We start from the raw sequence: 23665 nt of genomic DNA, 5'->3' as shown, positions 1-23665 counted from the left end.
GCTGGGAAAGGTTAAAGAGAAGAGGGCGGAGAGAGGAGTAGGGAGCCTCGGGGAAGCAGGGGGTAGCCCTTCTCAGTTCCCTGGAAGGGCTTTTACGCCTGGACACTTTCTCGAATTTCTCTGTAGGAATCCCGGGCAGCTCCGGCGCTGCGGGAAGGGTCAAGGCCACACAAAGGGCAGTGCAAGCGAACCCGAGTCACATGGGGCAGCCAAGCCGCCTCCGTGAATGCGAGGCGCGGGACAAAGACGGCTCGGGGACAAAGTGCAGGGAGACTCCTGAGGAGATAAGAGGGAAGGGCGAAGGAAGGGGCGGAGAGCGACCGCCCCGGAGCTGTAAGGACCGCGCTGCCGGAGGCCTTGGCTGGAAGCCGAACTCAGCCCACCGCGGAGGGGGCTCCCTAGAGCCTCTTCACCCAGCAACTGCGGGGATGCTGAGAACCCGGCTGCTGGGGCAGCTGGGCTGCTCCCGTTGGCGCTCGGGGCTAGCGCGCAGCCCGCCCCGGCGTCCGCCCCACAGTTGCCCACGCCGTGCGGGAGGCGGGGCCGCCCAGCTCACCTGGCCGTTTGGGGCGGGGCCGCCCGCGACCCGGGGAAGCGTAGGTGGCGGCGGTACCCGGGGTGCAGGAAAGGGGCTCTACCCGGGGGCATGGCCGGAGCTCCCACCCCTCCAGGCCCCCCCACCGCCCGTGCCGGGGGCCCTCCCTCGGCTCGCTCGCGCTCTCCCTCCCTCTTCTCCCCTCCTTCGCTCCCTCCCTCCGAGCCCAATTGCTCAAGCCGCTTCCTTCCCCAACGCCAGCGCCAGTTCCTCTCTTGGTGGGGCCCGGGAAGGGCAGCAAACGCTAGACACTGGAACAGCCGCGGCGGCAGGACCATGGCCGAGCCCCGAGGGGCCGCGAAGCCGGCACCCAAGGCCTCCTTCGCACCGACCGAGCTCAGCCTGCGGAGCGCCCCGCAGCCCCGCCCCTCGAGAGTGGACACCGTCAGCCTGGGCAGGTACCGGGGCAACGCCACCACCGCCTTCCACCGCTCGGTGATGCCCTCGGGGACAGTCTCGGGGCGCCGGCGGGGAGCGCTGCGGGAGCTGTTGGGGCTGCAGGGGGCGGCTCCCGCCGGGTGGCTGTCGGAGGAGCGCCCCGAGGAGCAGTCCCCGGGCGGGCCGAACGCACCGAGCGGTAGCGGGCTATGCCTGGAGCCCCGGGAGCACGCGTGGATACTGGCGGCCGCTGAGGGCCGCTTTGAGGCGCTGCAGGAGCTGCTGGAGGTCGAGCCGGGGCTGCTCCTGCGGGGCGACCCGATCACGGGCTACACGGTGCTGCACTGGCTGGCCAAGCACGGGCGCCACGAGGAACTCATCCTGGTGCACGACTTCGCCCAGCGCAGGGGGCTGCGGCTCGACGTGAGCGCCCCGGGTAGCGGCGGCCTCACGCCCCTCCACCTGGCGGCCCTGCAGGGCCACGATATGGTCGTCAAGGTGCTGGTGGGCGCCTTGGGGGCAGACCCCACGCGCCGCGACCACAGCGGCCACCGGGCCTGTCACTACCTGCGGCCCGACGCGCCCTGGAGCCTGCGGGAGCTGTCGGGGGCCGAGGACTGGGAGACGGCGGGCAGCAGCGAGCGTAACAACGCCAACAACAACAGCAGCGGCGGCGGCGCCGCGTGTACGCCGAGACGCGCCTCCAGCGCAGTGGGCGCGTCGGTCGTGGAGACAGCGGCGGCGGCGCCCGCCAAGGGGAAGGACTCCGTGGGCAGACGGGTGGCGCAAATTCAAGGCCTTCTCCGCCATATGTTCCCCTTCTTCCAGGACCGTTGAAGGAGACGGAGACTGGAGAGCGTGGAGGGACCAAGACGCTGCGGCGGGGCCGTGGTCCCGGGTGGTCCCTGGCGGTCCCGGGTGGTCCCGGGTGGTCCCTGGCGGTCCCGGGTCCCACCGAAGGGGCGGCGCCTCGGACGCAGCTCGGGCCGCAGCCGTGGGCGCTGGTCCTGCAGGGAGCAGATCACCTCGGGGTCCGTCTCAGGCACCTGTCTCAGGAGTACAGTCACCGGCCAGGAGACGCGGGGACCAGGGCACGCCTAACCGAGGGAGACCAAGGACCAAGCCTTCCTGGCGCCGAATCCCCAAACTACAGGATTGAGTTAGGAGCAGAAGCGTGGTCCTGCTTGGGAGAGGGAAAGTTAGCTTCCAGTAGACATTTCTGGGCAGGTGGAAGCTCTGGGTTTATTAGGAAACATTTGCTAGAAGAATGAGTTAAGATTGTAAACCACTGACGCAGAGGAAGCGCCTAACTGCAGTTAACGGGTCTGACTCGGCTGTTAACGGGTCACTTTGTGAGGGCAGGCTCAGCCCCTGTCAACCTGCTCCTGAGACAACCAGGCCTTACCCATACGGTTTGGTTTCTAATGTATCATGAATGACTTCTTAAGCATATTAAAGTGGCATATGTTTTCCTTTCACATTACAAAGCTGTCCTTTGAATGACTTTTTTTTTTTCCATCAACCACCTCTTCCCTGTGTTTGCAGGGAAGAGGTCACCAACCCACGGCTGCGAGCTAGTGATCCGGAACAGTCTCTGGATCTCATTTGCACAGCAAGTGGCCAAGGTGTGCACCAAAGGAGCTACTTTCCCCTTGGCTCTGAGTAGAGACACACAGTTTACCTGTCTCCTGGGCTCTTTAGCATCTAGGTCTGGCCTCTTGCACAAGTCTCATCCCAGAGGAGTTGTCTGCAGGGAGCAGAGGGGAGGTAAAAGGAAAAAGCCTCCAAATATGTATTTCTAATATTTCCTGGTGAGTCATGTAATTTACCTTGACTTCTGCCCTCCAATGAGACACACCCCCTGGCATTTTTTCCAAGATAGGGCTTTAATCATCAGCATTGTGGGTTTCTTTTAGTTACATTTACAGGTGGGTTGATTTGAGCTGAAAGGAGGGAGAAGCAGTTGGTGGCTGGAAATCCGTGCTGCTTTCGAGAACAGCATATTTTCAAAATAGCACTGTATCCCTGGAGGGTTGGGTAGCCCTTGCAATGGACTGCTGTGTCCCCAGCCCTCCCATCCCAGTCCTCTAAGGCCAGGGAGGAACTGAGTCACAATAAAACACAGCCCAGAGACACCACCCTGAGCCCATCTGTCCAGGTTTCCATCTCTGCCTGGCGGGCCTGTTTGCCCCTTCTGTGCTCAAAACGTTCCCACCTGCCCTTAATAACGCATTAGATTCTTCCCATCCATGAAATGATCCAAATCTTTCCTATTGATTCTCAGCCTGTCCCGTGTCTCTAGGAACTATACCTTAAACATATTTACAGTGTAATGTAGCATTTCCTTTTTCTTCTTCTAAATGAACTTCTTTGGGAATTCCTCCGCCATCCAGTGGTTAGGGCTCGGCGCTTTCACTGTAGGGTCTTGAGTTCAATCCCTGGTTGGGAACTAAGATCCCACAAGCCGCGAGGCAGAGCCAAAAAAAGAAAAGAAACAAAAATGAACTTCTTTGATGTTTGCAGTGGGAGGGTGAGCAGCTCCTGGCTTGTGGCATTTGGAACGGGCATCTAGCATAGCCCTCCTCCACCCCCATGCCCATTTTATAGATGCAAATTGGCTAACTGATGCAGGACCGCGAGTTCTGCTCCACAACCTCTCCCTTGACAGCTGCCGAGGTGGGTTGGGTTTGGTGAAGGCGTCAGGGCAGGGCCTTCCTGCCACATGGTTGAGTCTGCGGACTCCTGGCTTGGAGGGAAGATTGGCATGTGCCTTCGTCCAACATTCAAAGGACACTTTTAACAGTAGTCCCCTCTTCATAGGAAAAGTTTGAACCTAAGCATCTTAACTATTAGCAGATTTGGGGACCTAAGACAAGCATCTGCCCTGCTCTTTCCAAAATGCACACCAAGTCAGCTGGAGGATTTGAAAGCGGCTTTCTGGAGTTTTTCCTGTAGTCAGCTATTCTTCCCCACAGATTTTTCTCATCATGTGATATTGCCTAGCCTACCTCCTCCATGTAAAATTGAGGTTTGGCTGCAGGGGACAAACCCCCATGCTGAAAACTCTCCATGCCTAACATCAAGCCATTGGCATTTCTGGTATGCTTTTCGAGGCAAATATGGTATGCTCACCCCAAGAGAAAGAACAAATTCCCTGAGAAACTTCTTTCCAGGGGAGCAAAACAGAGTTAAGCAGATGATGCAAATCTGCATTCTAGTGGGACAGGCAGACAAGAAAAGGAGGCAGAAGCAGGGCTCTGACAGGTAAGCATGGGGGTTGGAGTAGGGGGTGCTGCAAAGAGGGCGGGGCCTAACCCAGGCCAAAGGTGCAGGAAAGGCTTTCGTGGAGGAAGAGTACACCTGATCTGAGGCTGGAGGGGTGAGTGGGAGTCGCTCAGTGGAGACGGGAGAGCAGCCTCCTGGCAGGGCCACTGGAGTATACACGGATGCACATAGCAAGTACCAGGAGATGTGAGTCAGCCGGTTTGAAAGGAAGGTGGGAGCTGGGGAGTAATTAACGGCAACTCTGGAGAGGTGGATGGGGGTCCAGATCACTAAGGCTCTCATAGGTCATGCTGAAAGAGGAATACAGATTTTAACCTAGAGGTAGCTGGGAGCCATAGAAGTTTCTAAGCAGGGGAGTAACATGATGAGATTTTAGAAAAATCACTCTTCCGGTCACGTGGAGGATAGAGCCAAGTGGGGGAAAATGCATCATACAAGCAAAGCGTTTCAGGAGAAACGCTTCAAGGAAAGCCACGCTTCTGCTGGGAAGTTCAAAGCCCCCTGTGGAAGGCAGTGGCCTTCAAACTTGTTTTTTATTCTCTCTTTTGCTCAAATGGAGCTTACCTCAGAGCACCAGGTGTAAAACTAAGTGTGGAACCGCTCAGGTGAAGCTGGGTTGGGACCTCTCCCCCCCCGCCCCCCGATCCCGTGCCCCTGTCTTAGACCGGCGGGGGTCGCACAGTGGCCCCGGGAGCAAAATTGCCAAAACTGCTGGCATGGTGAAAAGCGCTCAGCCTAACCTGGGTTCCGAAACCTGCTACTGATTAGTGACCTTGAGCAAATCACTCACCTCTCTGAGCTGCAGTTTCCTCATCAGTAAAATGGGAACAATACAAGCTCCCTTGCATGGTTGTTCTGATGATTCGAGAAAATACATATGCAACGCCTAACAGCGCTGCAGGACACATAGGAAATAGAAAATAACAGAGAATGTATTTATTAACAAATTTATTAACAAATAACTTCTTGTTTGGAAAAATTAAGGTACTCAGCAGGCTCTTGTGGTGAAACTACTTTATCTGCTAGGGTAGCCCAGGAGGGATCTTGTGGTTACCTGAATTATCCCACCTCTAAAATGTGTCCACATTCATTGCAAATTATTTTCCCTCTGTACTAGATGAGTGGCTGCTCCTCAAAGGAGATATTGGTTCCTCTGCTGATGTCTTCACAGCCTACACACTTTTCCTTTAGACAAAATCGAAACAAGCCGACTTACCTTGTTCTCAGCCCCCAGAAGAAGTAAAAGCAGTAACTTAGTAAGTAATTGCCCACCAACTATTAAATAGGTTAGATATTATTTCCAGATAAAGCCATAAACTGGAGTCAGGGCTAAACCTGAAATCCTCTGAAGAGAATAAAAGCACACAAGTCGATCCGTCTCTTGACCCTGTTATCTATAGAAATGCCCCCTCCCATCCCAGCCAACATACCCTGCATTCCACACCCAGCCTCCCTGTTTTCTCTCTTTCTGTTCATTTTAACGAAGGGAAGGAGCACACCTGTCTCCTTTCAAGATGTAACTCATGCTCTCAAGCCCGCCTCCTCCCACAGCCTAATTCCATCAGTTGTCCCTCTCCTGTATCTTGGAGCTCACCCTCAGTTTAGTTCAGTGCAATAAACGTTTGTTGAGCACCTACTAGGAGCCAGGCTCTTTGGGTGACAAACACTTCCCAGCCAAGCTTTTCCACAGGGAGGTCTCCTCCCTTAACATCTCCACTTCCTCAGCTCTTAATCACTCCTATGCATTCTGGTTTCTGCCTCTGTCATCCCAGCACAGCTGCTTCCACAAAGGTCTCCCATGATGACCTCCCGTCTGCCAAATGCAAGTCCTTACCTTTGTTCACTTCTTGGCAGCACTGGCCAATGTGGGCAACTTCCTCCTCCTTGAAACTCTCTTCTCTAGTCTTCCATGACCTTCTATGGCTTTAGTTGCTGGCACTTACCAGGTTGAAGTCATGGAAAGTTCACTCTACATTCTCTCCCTAAGTCATTTCATCCCTTCCCCCACTCACCCCTGCCCCCAACTCTGCTCCAGCCACACAGTCCTTGCTGTTCCTCAAAAGAGCCTTGTTCTCCTGAACTCTGGGATTCCTACATGCTGTTCCCTGTCCAGAAACACTCTTCCCTCTATTCCTTGCCCCCTTTCACCTGGCCTACTCCCACTCATCCTTCAAATGTCAGTTTAAATGTCACCTCCTTGGGGAAGTCTTCTCTGACCCTCAGGCTAGGTTAGAACTGTACCTTTTCTAATCCTTATCACACTTGAGAAGTTATTCATGCAGTTATTAGATTAATATCTCCCCTGCCCCACTAGACATAAATTCCATGAGGGCAGGAACCAAGTCTGTCTTATTCACCACATTATCCCTAGTTCCTGGTAGATGGAAGGCGCTCAATAAATTGGCAGTGGAATCACAGATTTGATCTCAAAAGCACAAGAAGCAAAAGAATAGATAAATTGGACTTCATCAAAATTAAAAACTTTGGAGCCTGAAAGGAAACTACTAAAAAGTAAAAAGACAACCCACACAATGGGAGAAAATATTTGCAAACATATATCTCATAAGGGTCTAGTATCCAGAATATATAAAGAACTCCTACAACTCAACAGCAAAAGTATAAAAAACCTGATTTAAAAACAAGCAAAGGACTTGAATAGACACTTCTCAGAAGATATGCAAATAGCCAACACGCAGAGGAAAAGGTGCTCAACCCCATTAGTTGTTAGGGAAACGCGAGTCAAATCCAGAATGAGATACCACTTCACATCCACTAGGATGACTATCGTCAAAAAGTCAGATGAGGGCTTCCCTGGTGGTGCAGTGGTTGAGAGTCTGCCTGCAGATGCAGGGGACACGGATTCGTGCCCCGGTCCGGGAGGATCCCACATGCTGCGGAGAGGCTGGGCCCGTGAGCCATGGCCGCTGAGCCTGCGCGTCAGGCCACAACAGTGAGAGGCCCCCGAACCGCAAAAAAAAACAAAAAACCAAAGTCAGATGATAACAAGCATTGGTGAGGATATAGAGAAATTGGAACACTCCTATTTTGCTGGTAGGAATGTAAAATGATACAGTCACTTTGGAAACTAGTCTGGCAGTTCCTCAAAAGTTAAACACAGAGTTACCATACGTAATACTGTGATTTATAATAACAGACATATATTTGGTCTTCAACCCCATTCCTGGCACAGAGCTCCTAAAGCCCTTGGAATTTCCTATGATAAGAGTGATAAAGGTGTCCCTTGTATGTTAATAAGGTGACTTTGGGGAAAGCCCTTAGGTAACCTAAGGTTAGGAACTGGCTGCCAGGGGAAGCAAAGGCGACAGGAGAGGGGTGGAACTTTCAGTATAACCCCCCTCCACCCTCTGCGAGGAGAGAGGGGCTGGAGGCTGAATCAGTCATTGGCCAGTGTTTTAATCAGTCATGCCTATGTAATGAAGCTTCCATCAAAACCCGAAGGACAGGGCTCAGGGTTCAGAGCTTCCAGGTTGGTAAATACATGGAGATTTGGGGAGTGTGGAACCTTCAGAGAGGGTATGGAAGCTCTTAACCCTTTCTTCATACCTTGCCCTATGCAACTCTTCCATCTGGCTCTTCCTGGATTACATCATTTTATAATAAACTGGTGATCTAGTAAGTAGGATGTTTCTCTGAGTTCTGTGAGCCACTCTAGCAAATGAATTGAACCCATGAGTGGGTCTTAGGATCCTCTGATTTACAGTCAGTCAGAAGTACAGGTAACAACCTGGACTTGCAACTGGCATGTGAAACCCGAGGGGTGTGGTAGTTGGAACCTCCGATCTGTAGCCCATCAGTCAGAAGCACAGGTGACAGCTTGTGACAAGCATCTGAAGGGGGAGGGGGCGAGGGACAGTCTTGTGGGACTGAACCCTGAACCTTTGGAATCTGATGCTGTCTCCATGTAGTGTCAGAATTGAGTTGAATTGTAGGACACTCAGCTGGTGTTGGAAAACTGCTCCTCGTTAGTGTGAGGGAACTTCTCCCCACTGGAATTGGTACCAGAACCTATTTACCATATGACTGAGCCATTCCACTCCTAAGGTATCTAGGTATTTACCCAAGAGAAATGAAAACATAAGCTTATATGTGAATGTTCATAGCAATGTTATTCATAATAACCAAAAGATGGAAACAACCCCATTGTCTATCAACAGAGGAATAGATAAACAAAATGTGATGTAGCCATACAATGGAATCTTATCCAGCCATGAAAACGAATGAAGTACTGATTCAACATACAACATGGATGATCCTTGAAAACATGCGCTAAGTGAAATAAGCCAGTCACAAAAGACCACATATTATATGGTTCCATTTATGTGAAATGTCCAGAACAGGCAAATCCATAAGAGACAGAAGGAGATTAATGGTTGCTTAGGGCTGAAGAGGATGGGGGCTGGGGCTGGGGGTGGGTGATAGCTAAAGGGTAGGAAATTTCTTTTCTTTTAATCATTTTTTTATTGGAACTTCCCGGGCGGTCCAAGTGGTTAAGACTCTGCACTTCCACTGCAGGGGGCATGGGTTCAATCCCTGATTGTGGAACTAAGATCCTGCATGCAGCGGGGCACGGCCAAAAAAAAAAAAATCATTTTTAAAAATTGAAGTATAGTTAATTTACAATGTTGTGTTAGTTTCAGGTATACAGCAAAGTGATTCAGATACATATATTCTTTTCCAGATTCTTTTCCATTATAGGTTATTACAAGATATTGGATATCTTGTAATATCCAATACATTACAATATCCAATGTAATACCCTGTGCTATACAGTAGGTCCTTGTTATCTATTTTATGTATAATAGTTGTGTATATGTTAATCCCAAGCTCTTAATTTCTCTCCCCTCCCCCATCCTCTTTGGTTTGTTTTCTGTGTCTGTGAGTCTATTTCTGTTTTGTAAATAAGTTCATTTGTATCTTTTTTTATTTTTATTTTTTTAAATTTATTTATTTTTGCGGTACGCCTCTCACTGCTGTGGCCTCTCCCGTTGCGGAGCACAGGCTCCGGACGCGCAGGCTAAGCGGCCATGGCTCACGGGCCCAGCCGCTCCGCGGCATGTGGGATCTTCCCGGACCGGGGCACGAACCCGTGTCCCCTGCATCGGCAGGCGGACTCTCAACCACTGTGCCACCAGGGAAGCCCTCAAATTGTTTTTTTTAATAAATTTATTTATTTATTTTTGGCTGTGTTGGGTCTTCGTTGCTGCACGCAGGCTTTCTCTAGTTGTGGCGAGCGGAGCTGCTCTTCGTTGCAGTGCACGGGCTTCTCATTGCGGTGGCTTCTCTTTTTCTGGAGCATGGGCTCTAGGCGCACGGGCTTCAGTACTTGTGGCATGCGGGCTCAGTAGTTGTGGCTCGCAGGCTCTAGAGCACAGGCTCAGTAGTTGTGGTACACAGGCTTAGTTGCTCCGCGGCATGTGGGATCTTCCCGGACCAGGGATCAAACCCGTGTCTCCTGCATTGGCAGGCAGACTCTTAAACACAGTGCCACCAGGGAAGTCCCCTATTTTCAGTTTTTTAAGGAACCTCCATACTCTTCTCCATAGTGGCTGTATCGATTTACATTCCCACCAACAGTGTACGAGGATTCACTTTTCTCCACACCCTCACAACCATTTATTGTTTGTAGACTTTTTATTTTATTTTAATAAATTTATTTACTTTTGGCTGCATTGGATCTTTTTTTACATAAATTTATTTATTTATTCATTTATTGGCTGCGTTGGGTCTTCGTTGCTGCGCATAGGCTTTCTCTAGTTGCGGTGAGCAGGGTCTGCTCCCAGTTGCAGTGCACGGGCTTCTTATTGCAGTGGCTTCTCTTGTTGCGGAGCACAGGCTCTAGGCGCACAGGCTTCAGTAGTTGTGGCTCGCGGGCTCTGGAGTGCAGGCTCAGTAGTTGTGGCGCATGGGCTTAGTTGCTCCGTGGCATGTGGGATCTTCCCGGACCAGGGCTCGAACCCATGTCCCCAGCATTGGCAGGGGTATTCTTAACCACTGCACCACCAGGGAAGCCCCTATAGACTTTTTAATAATGGCCATTCTGACTGGTGTGAGGTGATGCCTCATTGTAGTTTTGATTTGTGTTTCTCTAATAATTAGTGGTGTTGAGCATCTTTTCATGTGCCTGTTGGCCATCCGTATGTCTTCTTTGGAGAAATGTCTATTTAGGTCTTCTGCCCATTTTTTTATTGGATTTTTTTGATATTGAGCTGTATGAGCTGTTAGTATATTTTGGAAATTAATCCCTTGTCAGTAGCATCATTTGCAAATATTTTCTCCTAGTCGGTAGGTTGTCTTTTCATTGTTTATGGTTTCCTTTGCTGTGCAAAACCTTTTAAGTTTAATTAGGTCCCATTTGTTTATTTTTGTTTTTATTGCCATTACTCTAGGAGACAGATCCAAAAAATATTGCTGTGATTTATGTCAAAGAATGTTCTGCATATGTTTTCCTCTAGGAGTTTTATAGTATCCAGTCCTACATTTAGGTCTTCAATCCATGTTGAGTTTTTATTTTAATTTTGAGTTTATTTTTTGTATATGGTATTAGAGAATGTTCTAATTTCATTCGTTTACATGTAGCTGTCCATTATTCCCAGCACCACTTATTGAGGAGACTGTCTTTTCTCCATTGTATATTCTTGCCTCCCTGTCATAGATTAATTGACCATAAGCACATGGGTTTCTTTCTGGGCTTTCTATCAGCAATTTTCTTTCTTTTCTTTTTTTTAACATCTTTATTGGGGTATAATTGCTTTACAATGGTGTGTTAATTTCTGCTTTATAACAAAGTGAACCAGTTATACATATACATATGTTCCCATATCTCTTCCCTCTTGCATCTCCCTCCCACCCACCCTCCCTATCCCACCCCTCCAGGCGGGCACAAAGCACCGAGCTGATCTCCCTGTGCTATGCAGCTGCTTCCCACTAGCTATCTACCTTACGTTTGGTAGTGTATATATGTCCATGCCTCTCTCTCGCTTTGTCACAACTCACCCTTCCCCCTCCCCATATCCTCAAGTCCAGTCCATTCTTTAGTAGGTCTGTGTCTTTATTCCTGTATTACCCCTAGGTTCCTCATGACATTATTTTTTCTTAAATTCCATATATATGTGTTAGCATACGGTATTTGTCTTTCTCTTTCTGACTTACTTCACTCTGTATGACAGACTCTAGGTCTATCCACCTCATTAAAAATAGCTCAATTTCGTTATTTTTTATGGCTGAGTAATATTTCATTGTATATATGTGCCACATCTTCTTTATCCATTCATCCGATGATGGGCGCTTAGGTTGTTTCCATCTCCGGGCTATTGTAAATAGAGCTGCAATGAACATTTTGGTACATGACTCTTTTTGAATTATGGTCTTCTCAGGGTATATGCCCAGTAGTGGGATTGCTGGGTCATATGGTAGTTCTATTTGTAGTTTTTTAAGGAATCTCCATACTGTTCACCATAGTGGCTGTACCAATTCACATTCCCACCAGGAGTGCAAGAGTGTTCCCTTTTCTCCACACCCTCTCCAGCATTTATTGTTTCTAGATTTTTTGATGATCGCCATTCTGACTGGTGTGAGATGATATCTCATTGTAGTTTTGATTTGCATTTCCCTAATGATTAATGATGTTGAGCATTCTTTCATGTGTTTGTTGGCAATCTGTATATCTTCTTTGGAGAAATGTCTATTTAGGTCTTCTGCCCAGTTTTGGATTGGGTTGTTTGTTTTTTTTGTTATTGAGCTGCATGAGCTGCTTGTAAATTTTGGAAATTAATCCTTTGTCAGTTGCTTCATTTGCAAATATTTTCTCCTATTCTGAGGGTTGTCTTTTGGTCTTGGTTATGGTTTCCTTTGCTGTGCAAAAGCTTTGAAGTTTCATTAGGTCCCATTTGTTTATTTTTGTTTTTATTTCCATTTCTCTAGGAGGTGGGTCAAAAAGGATCTTGCTGTGATTTATGTCATAGAGTGTTCTGCCTATGTTTTCCTCTAAGAGTTTGATAGCTTCTGGCCTTACATTTAGGTCTTTAATCCATTTTGAGCTTATTTTTGTGTATGGTGTTAGGGAGTGATCTAATCTCATACTTCTACATGTACCTGTCCAGTTTTCCCAGCACCACTTATTGAAGAGGCTGTCCTTTCTCCACTGTACATTCCTGCCTCCTTTATCAAAGATAAGGTGACCATATGTGCTTGGGTTTATCTCTGGGATTTCTATCCTGTTCCATTGATCTATCTTTCTGTTTTTGTGCCAGTACCATACTGTCTTGATTACTGTAGCTTTGTAGTATACTCTGCAGTCAGGGAGCCTGATTCCTCCAGCTCCATTTTTCGTTCTCAAGATTGCTTTGGCTATTCGGGGTCTTTTGTGTTTCTATACAACTTGTGAAATTTTTTGTTCTAGTTCTGTGAAAAATGCCAGTAGTAGTTTGATAGGGATTGCATTGAATCTGTAGATTGCTTTGGGTAGTAGAGTCATTTTCACAATGTTGATTCTTCCAATCCAAGAACATGGTATATCTCTCCATCTACTAGTATCATCTTCAGTTTCTTTCATCAGTGTCTTATAATTTTCTGCATACAGGTCTTTTGTCTCCTTAGGTACGTTTATTCTAGATATTGTATTCTTTTTGTTGCAATGGTAAATGGGAGTGTTTTCTTGATTTCACTTTCAGATTTTTCATCATTAGTGTATAGGAATGCCAGAGATTTCTGTGCATTAATTTTGTATCCTGCTACTTTACCAAATTCATTGATTAGCTCTAGGAGTTTTCTGGTAGCATCTTTAGGATTCTCTATGTGTAGTATCATGTCATCTGCAAACAGTGACAGCTTTACTTCTTCTTTTCCGATTTGGATTCCTTTTATTTCCTTTTCTTCTCTGATTGCTGTGGCTAAAACTTCCAAAACTATGTTGAATAACAGTGGTGAGAGTGGGCAACCTTGTCTTGTTCCTGATCTTAGTGGAAACGCTTTCAGTTTTTCACCATTGAGGATGATGTTGGCTGTGGGTTTGTCATATATGGCCTTTATTATGTTGAGGAAAGTTCCCTCTATGCCTACTTTCTGCAGGGTTTTTATCATAAATGGGTGTTGAATTTTGTGAAAAGCTTTCTCTGCATCTATTGAGATGATCATATGGTTTTTCTCCTTCAATTTGTTAATATGGTTTATCACATTAATTGATTTGCGTATATTGAAGAATCCTTCCATTCCTGGAATAAACCCCAATTGATCATGGTGTATGATCCTTTTAATGTGCTGTTGGATTCTGTTTGCTAGTATTTTGTTGAGGATTTTTGCATCTATGTTCATCAGTGATATTGGCCTGTAGTTTTCTTTCTTTGTGACATCCTTGTCCGGTTTTGGTATCAAGGTGATGGTGGCCTCGTAGAAAGAATTTGGGAGTGTTTCTCCCTCTGCTATATTTTGGAAGAGTTTGAGAAGGGTAGGTGTTAGCTCTTCTCTAAATGTTTGATAGAATTCACCTGTGAAGCCATCTGGTCCTGGGCTTTTGTTTGTTGGAAGGTTTTTTATCACAGTTTCAATTTCAGTGCTTGTGATTGGTCTGTTCATATTTTCTATTTCTTCCTGATTCAGTCTTGGCAGGTTGTGCATTTCTAAGAATTTGTCCATTTCTTCCAGGTTGTCCATTTTATTGGCATAGAATTGCTTGTAGTAATCGCTCATGATCTTTTGTATTTCTGCAGTGTCAGTTGTTACTTCTCCTTTTTCATTTCTAATTCTATTGATTTGAGTCTTCTCCCTTTTTTTCTTGATGAGTCTGGCTAATGGTTTATCTATTTTGTTTATCTTCTCAAAGAACCAGCTTTTAGTTTTATTGATCTTTGCTATCGTTTCCTTCATTTCTTCTTCATTTATTTCTGATCTGATTTTTATGATTTCTTTCCTTCTGCTGACTTTGGGGTTTTTTTTGTTCTTCTTTCTCTAATTGCTTTAGGTGCAAGGTTAGGTTGTTTATTCGAGATGTTTCCTGTTTCTTAAGGTGAGCTTGTATTGCTATAAACTTCCCTCTTAGAACTGCTTTTGCTGCATCCCATAGATTTTGGATCGTCGTCTCTCCATTGTCATTTGTTTCTAGGTAATTTTTAATTTCCTCTTTGATTTCTTCAGTGATCAGTTCGTTATTAAGTAGTGTATTGTTTAGCCTCCATGTGTTTGTATTTTTTACAGATCTTTTCCTGTAATTGATATCTAGTCTTATGGCATTGTGTTTGGAAAAGATACTTGATACAATTTCAATTTTCTTAAATTTACCAAGGCTTGATTTGTGACCCAAGATATGATCTATCCTGCAGAATGTTCCATGAGCACTTGAGAAAAATGTGCATTCTGTTGTTTTTGGATGGAGTGTCCTATAAATATCAATTAAGACTATCTTGTTTAATGTATCATTTAAAGCTTGTGTTTCCTTATTTATTTTCATTTTGGATGATCTGTCCATCGGTGAAAGTGGGGTGTTAAAGTCCCCTACTATGAATGTTTTACTGTCAATTTCCCCTTTTATGGCTGTTAGTATTTGCCTTATGTATTGAGGTGCTCCTATGTTGGGTGCATAAATATTTACAATTGCTATATCTTCTTCTTGGATCAATCCCTTGATCATTATGTAGTGTCCTTCTTTATCTCTTCTAATCGTCTTTATTTTAAAGTCTATTTTGTCTGATATGAGAATTGCGACTCCAGCTTTCTTTTGGTTTCCATTTGCATGGAACATCTTTTTCCATCCCCTTACTTTCAGTCTGTATGTGTCTCTAGGTCTGAAGTGGGTCTCTTGTAGACAGCATATACATGGGTCTTGTTTTTGTATCCATTCAGCCAATCTGTGTCTTTTGGTGGGAGCATTTAGTCCATTTACATTTAAGGTAATTATCGATATGTATGTTCCTATTCCCATTTTCGAAATTGTTTTGAGTTCGTTATTGTAGGTCTTTTCCTTCTCTTGTGTTTCTTGCCTAGAGAAATTCCTTTAGCATTTGTTGTAAAGCTGGTTTGGTGGTGCTGAACTCTCTCAGCTTTTGCTTGTCTGTAAAGGTTTTAATTTCTCCATCAAATCTGAATGAGATCCTTGCTGGGTAGAGTAATCTTTGTTGCAGGTTTTTCTCCTTCATCGCTTTCAGTATGTCCTGCCACTCTATTCTGGCTTGCAGGATTTCTGCTGAGAGATCAGCTGTTAACCTTATGGGGATTCCCTTGTGTGTTATTTGTTGTTTTTCCCTTGCTGCTTTTAATATGCTTTCTTTGTATTTAATTTTTGACAGTTTGATTAATATGTGTCTTGGCGTATTTCTCCTTGGATTTATCCTTTATGGGACTCTCTGTGCTTCCTGGACTTGATTAACTATTTCCTTTCCCATATTAGGGAAGTTTTCAACTATAATCTCTTCAAATATTTTCTCAGTCCCTTTCTTTTTCTCTTCTTCTTCTGGAACCCCTATAATTCGAATGTTGGTGCGTTTAATGTTGTCCCAGAGGTCTCTGAGACTGTCCTCAGTTCTTTTCATTCTTTTTTCTTTATTCTGCTCTGCAGTAGTTATTTCCATTATTTTATCTTTCAGGTCACTTATGCGTTCTTCTGCCTCAGTTATTCTGCTATTGATCCCATCTAGAGTATTTTTCATTTCATTTATTGTGTTGTTCATCACTGTTTGTTTCATCTTTAGTTCTTCTAGGTCCTTGTTAAATGTTTCTTGCATTTTGCCTATTCTATTTCCAAGATTTTGGATCATCTTTACTATCATTATTCTGAATTCTTTTTCAGGTAGACTGCCTGTTTCCTCTTCATTTGTTAGGTCTCGTGGGTTTTTATCTTGCTCCTTCATCTGCTGTGTGTTTTTCTGTCTTCTCATTTTGCTTATCTTACTGTGTTTGGGGTCTCCTTTTTGCAGGCTGCAGGTTCGTAGTTCCCGTTGTTTTTGGTGTCTGTCTGCAGTGGCTAAGGTTGGTTCAGTGGGTTGTGTAGGCTTCCTGGTGGAGGCGACTAGTGCCTGTGTTCCAGTGGATGAGGCTGGATCTTGTCTTTCTGGTGGGCAGGTCCACGTCTGGTGGTGTGTTTTGGGGTGCCTGTGTTTTGCGGTGCCTGGGACTTATTATGATTTTAGGCAGCCTCTCTGCTAATGGGTGGGGTTGTGTTCCTGTTTTGCTAGTTGTTTGGCATAGGGTGTCCAGCACTGTAGCTTGCTGGTCATTGAGTGAAGCTGGGTGGTGGTGTCGAGATGGAGATCTCTGGGAGATTTTCACCGTTTGATATTATGTGGAGCTGGGAGGTCTCTTGTTGACCAGTGTCCTGAAGTTGGCTCTCCCACCTCAGAGGCACAGCACTGACTCCTGGCTGCAGCACCAAGAGCCTTTCATCCACATGGCTCAGAATAAAAGGGAGAGAAAGTAGAGAGAAGGAATTAGTAGAAGTAGGAAGAAAGAAAGAAAGAAAGAAAGAAGGAAAGAAAGAAAGAAAGGAGGGAAGGAAGGAAGGAAGAAAGAAAGAAAGAAAGAAAGAAAGAAGAAAAGAAGGAAAGAAGCAAAGAAAGAAAGCAAGGAGGAAGGGAGGGAGGGACGGTGGGAGGAAGGAAGGAAGGAGGGAAGGAAGGAAAAAGAAAGAAAGAAAGAAGATAAAGTAAAATAAAGTAAAATATAATAAAGTTATTAAATTAAAAAATAATTATTAAGAAAAAAAAATTTTTTTAATTGACGGATAGAACCTTAGGATAAATGGTGGAAGCAAAGCTATACAGACAAAATCTCACACAGAAGCATACACATACACACTCACAAAAAGAGGAAAAGGGAAAAAAATCATAAATCTTGCTCTCAAAGTCCACCTCCTCAATTTGGGATGATTTGTTGTCTAAAGGAGGGAAGGAAGGAAGGAAGGAAGGAAGGACGGAAGGAAAGAAAGAAAGAAAGAAAGAAAGAAAGAAAGAAAGAAAGAAAGAAAGAAAGAAAGAAAGAAAAAGAAAGAAGATAAAGTAAAATAAAATTATTAAAATTAATTATTAAGAAAAAAATTTTTTTAAAAAACGGACGGATAGAACCCTAGGACAAATGGTGGAAGCAAAGCTATACAGACAAAATCTCACACGGAAACATACACACTCACAAAAAGAGGAAAAGGGGAAAAAATCATAAATCTTGCTCCCAAAGTCCACCTCCTTAATTTGGGATGATTGGTTGACTATTCAGGTATTCCACAGATGCAGGTACATCAAGTTGGTTGTGGCGCTTTAATCTGCTGCTTCTGAGGCTGCTGGGAGAGATTTCCCTTTCTCTTCTTTGTTCTCACAGCTCCCGGGGCTCAGCTTTGGATTTGGCCCCGCCTCTGCGTGTAGGTCGCTGGAGGGCGTCTGTTTTTTGCTCAAGACAGGACAGGGTTAAAGGAGCCACTGATTCGGGGGCTCTGGCTCACTCAGGCCGGGGGGCGGGAGGGGCGCGGAGTGCGGGGCGAGCCTGCGGCGGCAGAGGCCGGCGTGACGGCGTGACGTTGCGCCGGCGTGACGTTGCACCAGCCTGAGGCGCGCCATGCGTTCTCCCGGAGGAGTTGACCCTGGATCCCGGGACCCTGGCAGTGGCGGGCTGCACAGGCTCCCCGGAAGGGGGGTGTGGATAGTGATCTGTGCTCGCACACAGGCTTGTTGGTGGCGGCAGCAGCAGCCTTGGCGTCTCATGCCCGTCTCTGGGGTCCGCGCTTTTAGCCGCAGCTCGCGCCCGTCTCTGGAGCTCCTTTAAGCAGCGCTCTTAATCCCTTCTCTTCGAGCACCAGGAAACAAAGAGGTAAGAAAAAGTCTCTTGCCCCTTTGGCAGCTCCAGACTTTTCCCCGGACTCCCTCCCGGCCAGCCGTGGCGCACTAGCCCCTTCAGGCTGTGTTCACGCTGCCAACCCCATTCCTCTCCCTGCGCTCCAACCGAAGCCCAAGCCTCAGCTCGCAGCCCCACCCGCCCTGGCGGGTGAGCAGACAAGCCTCTCGGGCAGGTGAGTGCCGGTCGGCACCCATCCTCTGGGCGGGAATCTCACCGCATTGCCCTCCGCACCCCTGTTGCTGTGCTCTCCTCCGCGGCTCTGAAGCTTTCCCCCTCCGCCACCCGCAGTCTCCCGGCAATTTCCTTTTAAGGTGATGAAAATGTTCTAAAATTGAGTTTGGTAATGGCTGCACATATCTGTGAATATACTAAAAACCACTGAACTGTACACTTTAAATGAGTGAATTGTATACTCCGTGAATTATATCTTATTAAAACTGTTACTTAAAAAAAAAAAACAGAAAGAACCAGAGAAAAATGTCCTCTTAGATTAGAGAGCAGTGAGAACAGAGTTACTGAATTAATGAAAGAGAAGTGAGGAGGGGCGGCCTTCAGAAAGGGAAGGAGGAAGAAGTATATAAATAGAAAGCTGACAGAGGAATTAGAAGAACTAGAGCAATGAGGTCCCTGGGTGTGGAGATAAGGCTCCTTCCAGGCCTCAGAGGCCCTGAAGCAACCCTGTAAGCTCAGTTCAGTGTGATAAATGGTGTTCACATAGGGGCCCTGGGTCATTACAACCAGGTTTAAAGTGTTTAGTATCTCTGTTGAAGAAGGCAGAGAAGTTTATGACACATCCTAAATAGGTAACAGTCTAAAAGCTTGGGTTCATATGGGCGCACTCCTCAGTCATCCAGAAAATGTACGTTTATGGAGCACACTCAACAGATAAGGTCCTCCTGAATTCAGAACATTTTAAGGGTGTGATGGTCTTTTTGATATGTCAACTTGGCAAGGCTCCAGCCGCCAGTTACTCAAACACTAATCTAGGTGTTTCAGTCAAGGTATTTTGCAGATGTAATTAAAGTCCACAGTTAGCTCACTTTAAGTAAAGGAGATTATCTTAGATAACATAGGTGGGCCTGATTTAATCAGGTGCGAAGCCTTAAAAGCCGGGTTGAGGCTCTCCCAAGAAAAGAAATTCTGCCTGTGGGCAGCAGCTTCAGCCAGTGGACAGCCATGCCTGTGAGATCCTGTCTGCCTTTCCTGAAGGCCTGCCCTGGGAGTTCCCAATTTGCCTCTCAGGCCTCAAAATCACAGAAGCCAATTCCTTGCAATAAAACCCTCATTATATATCTCCTACTTGTCGTGCTTCTCTGGGTGAACACTGACTCATAAAAAAGCAACTGTGTTACTCCAAGATAATAAATTTGTGATCAAATTAAAGTTTATTCAGATGGAACATATCTAATGCCTAGATGGTGGTTTCTAATACCATTCTCCAATAAAAGGAACCAAGGTTCCTTGTCTCCCTGGAGAAATGGCTGATTCTGGGCTGGGGAAGTAGTGGATTTATACCATAAGTATAAAATAAACATCCAGGGACTTCCCTAGTGGTCCAGTGGAAGACACGGAAGAACCTTAAATGCATTATTACTAAGTGAACAAAGCCAATTCAAAAAGGCTACATACTGGGACTTCCCTGGTGGCGCAGTGGTTAAGACTTCACGCTCCCAATGCAGGGGGCTGAGGTTCGATCCCTGGTCAGGGAACTAGATCCCACAGGCCGCAACTAAGAGTTCTCATTCCGCAACTCAAAGATCCCGCTTGCTGCAAACTAAAGACCCGACGTAGCCAAATAAATAAATAAAAATCCATACGTCCATTTTGATATAAACAAATGACAGAATAAGTAAACAGGGAAGAAGAGACAAATCTCCCATGCAGGAAAATTCTGGGTAATTTATGGAGCTCCTCGTCTCTTGAAGAGTTAAAGAAGGGGGAGCATAACTCCCCACTTCTTAAGAGCTGCACATTGTGACTTACTTCCAAAGAGTACAGTCGGGAAGGGGGAAAATAGAGTAACTGTACAGTGGAGAAACCTGACCAACACTACTTCAGCCAGTTGATCAAGGTTAACATCAATGATGATAAATCATGGTGAGAGTACATACCCTTGAAATGATCTGATAAGAACGGCCCTGTGATCTTCCTTCCCCAAAACTTATAACCTCAGTCTGATAATGAGAAAAACATCAAACACAATCCAGTAGAGGGGCGTCCTAAAAAATATTTGACCAGTACTCAAAACTGTCAAGCTCATGTTGTTGAACCCAAGTTCATGGGCCTGACACACAGTGAAGCCAAACAAATAGAAACATCAGAGTTTGGAGCAGAGAACGGTTTATTGCTAGGGCCAAGCAAAGAGTTCTGATCCAAACTCAAACGTTTTGGTTTGTTTGGCCTCACTGTACATTGGGCCCACGAACTTGGGTTCGACAGCAGTCATCAGAAACAAGGAGAGGGCTTCCCTGGTGGCGCAGTGGTTGAGAGTCCGCCTGCCGATGCAGAGGACGTGGGTTCGTGCCCCGGTCCGGGAGGATCCCATGTGCCGTGGAGCGGCTGGGCCCGTGAACCATGGCCTCTGAGCCTGCGCGTCCGGAGCCTGTGCTCCACAGCGAAAGAGGCCACAGCGGTGAGAGGCCCGCGTACCGCAAAAAAAAAAAAAAAAAAAAAAACAAGGAGAATCTGAGACACTATCACAGCCAAGAGGAGCCTAAGGAGACATAACTACTATATGCCAAAGTGGTATCCTGGATGGGATCTTGGAGCAGAAAAAGGCTATTAGGTAAAAACTAAAAAAATCTGAATAGGGGCTTCCCTGGTGGCGCAGTGGTTGGGAGTCCGCCTGCTGATGCAGGGGATGCGGGTTCATGCCCCGGGATCCCGCGTGCCGCGGAGCGGCTGGGCCCGTGCATCAGGAGCCTGTGCTCCGCAGCGGGAGAGGCCACAGCGGTGAGAGGCCCGCGTACCGAAAAAAAAAAAATCTGAATAAACTATGAACTTTATATTATCTTCTCGACTTTTCTCGAAATCTAATACTGTTCTAAAAAATAAAGTCTATTAAAAAACTAGAGGGACTTCCCTGGTGGTCCAGTGGCTAGGGCTCCATGCTCCCAATGCAGAGGGCCCGGGTTCGATCCCTGGTCAGGGAACTAGATCTCACATGCTGCAACTAAAAGATTCCACATGCTGCAACTAAGACCCGGTGCATCCAAATAAGTAAATAAATAAATATATTTTTAAAAAACTAGATCAGGAAAAAAATCAGATGAACAAATACTTCTGAATATGTACTCTACAAGTTTTTTTTTTTTTTTAAGATAACTGAGTTAAATTTATTTTGTTTTATTTTTTGGCCACACTGCGCTGCTTGCGGGATCTTAGTCCCCCGACCAGGGATTGAACATGGGCCCACGGCAGTGAAAGTCCCGAGTCCTAACCACTGGACCACCAGGGAATTCCCTGTAATCTACAAGTTTTGGTACTAGACTACAAAATGAGGAGTCATTCCGCTGTTTTCATTTTTACTTTAATTTAAAAGCAAGTCTAGGGGCTTCCCTGGTGGCGCAGTGGTTGAGAGTCCACCTGCCGATGCAGGACACATGGATTCGTGCCCCAGTCCGGGAAGATCCCACATGCCACAGAGTGGCTGGGCCCGTGAGCCATGGCCACTGAGCCTGCGCGTCCGGAGCCTGTGCTCCACAACGGGAAAGACCACAACAGTGAGAGGCCCACGTACCGCAAAAAAAAAAAAAAAAAAAAAAGCAAGTCTTGATGATTTAAGTGGCTGGCAGTCTGTTGACCCTCTGTTGATAGAGACTGTCCTATCTCCTAGTCAGTGCCAAATGAATGGCTTTTCTACCCCAAAGAGACTTTAGCAGGTAGTCCCCCCCAGTAGATAACCTCACTTTCTATTTCATTAAAAAGACGGAAATCACCTAAAAAGAATTTGTTCAGCTTCCTGCAACCAAACCTATGAACTGATCTGCATGTGCACCCATTTTTCCCTTCCTGTGCTCCTGTTATAACAGTTACCACTGATGCAGTGTTAACTGTGTGCCAGGCACTATGGTAATGCAGGTTGCGTGCCATTTCAGTAAACAAGAATGTCTCCCGCCATCAAACCATCAGCCACTGCAGACGTCCCGACCGCGCGCCCTGAGGGGAATTCGGATGAAGAGAAACAGGATACTGGCCCTAGATAGTTAAGATGCATATCTAAGGAATGATTTCCATGAGCCCAGACTCTTGCATCTTCCCATACATAGAAAAGTGCTGAAATCATTAACTTGAGAGGTCTGTTTTTTAGTGATTAGCAGTAATCTTCTGATGTTTGACGATATTTTTTTTCCAGCAAAAACTCCCCTATATCGTGGCTCCTCCCTTGCCTCTCTGGAACATTTCCTCAGAGCTCTCTGAGAGGCTATCTCTCCTGGGCTGTAGTCCTCACTAAGGTCCCCGAATAAAACATAACTTGCAACTTTTAGCTTGTGGGAGTTTTTGAGGGTTTTTTTTTTAGTCGATAGTAAGCATATTGCATGCATTATCTCCTTTAATCGTCACACCGAAATTCCGAGGTTCTCATAATTTCCCCATTTTATAGTCAAGGAAAACTGAGACTCAGGGAAAGTAAGTGACTTGCCCAAGTTCTCACAGCTAGAAGGTGTTAGAACCAAGTGTTCCAACCCAGACTCCAGAGTCTGACCTCTTAACTCCTAGGCTCTCCTCCTCTGTGAGACAAATCCCTACTCCTGTGCTCTGACTCATCACTTCCCAGCCCTTGGGAGCTTTGATCCACTGACGATTTGTATTGTCCACTCTGTGTTCCTACTTCTTCCCTTCTGTGCCCTTCACATCATTATGCAAACAAGCTGTCACTCCCCGGGTCAAGACAAAACCCCTCCTCTAACCCCACAGGTTTCTCCAGTTCTCTCTTGACTCGAATATTCACTACTCAACTGTCAATATTGAGTATCTTCACCTGGAAGGCTTACAGCCATCCTGTGCTAAATATACCCCAAACTGAACCCTTGACCACTCCGCTTTCCCACCAGAAAACTATTCTCATGGTCTTTCCCTCTCAGCGAATGACACCACCAACCACCTTGTTGCTCAAGCCAGAAACTTGGGCATCATCCTTGCCACTTCCCTCTACCTCTTCTCCTACACTCAGTCACAAGTCTTGTTGATTCTATGAAATCTCTCCTCTGTCCATTTAACTCCATCTCCACTGCCTCTGCCCTAGTGCTGGCCACCATCCTTTCTCATGCGGACTACAAACCACAGCCTCTTACTAGTCTCTACTTCTAGCCTATGCTGCCCCATCCCCAGCCAGTCTGATCTTAGCACTCCACGCACTAACCCCGGTTATTTCTTAAACCCAAACCCGATAGGCATCTGTCCATTTTCAAGCCCTTCAATGTTTTTCTGGGCCTCAAGATGCAATCCAAGCTCTGTCTCAAGGCTTTGAGCCTCCCACTGATCTGGCCTCTGCTTACTCTCCAGCTTCCTCCTTCATTACTACTTCCTCTGGGCACCCCTCTCCCGCCACCCCCGAGTATGTCCCCTTCCCACACT

The 23665-nt window shown here is 46.4% G+C and overlaps 1 protein-coding gene across 1 annotated transcript; it reads left to right on the top strand.

Moving 5' to 3' along the window:
* The first annotated feature begins 794 nt into the window (after positions 1–794).
* SOWAHD (sosondowah ankyrin repeat domain family member D) lies at positions 795–1846 on the top strand. Its single transcript, XM_060002497.1, has one exon. The coding sequence runs from the start codon at positions 872–874 to the stop codon at positions 1808–1810; it is 939 nt and encodes a 312-aa protein (XP_059858480.1). The 5' UTR covers positions 795–871; the 3' UTR covers positions 1811–1846.
* Positions 1847–23665: the final 21819 nt, after the last annotated feature.

This window comes from Delphinus delphis, chromosome X (assembly GCF_949987515.2).
Source record: "Delphinus delphis chromosome X, mDelDel1.2, whole genome shotgun sequence".
Classification (NCBI taxonomy): Eukaryota; Metazoa; Chordata; class Mammalia; order Artiodactyla; family Delphinidae; genus Delphinus; species Delphinus delphis.
This window is presented reverse-complemented; position numbering and strand designations above follow the sequence as displayed.

Coding starts and splice junctions, on each gene's coding strand:
- SOWAHD (XM_060002497.1), top strand. CDS start 872: ATGGCCGAGCCCCGAGGGGCCGCGAAGCCGGCACCCAAGGCCTCCTTC.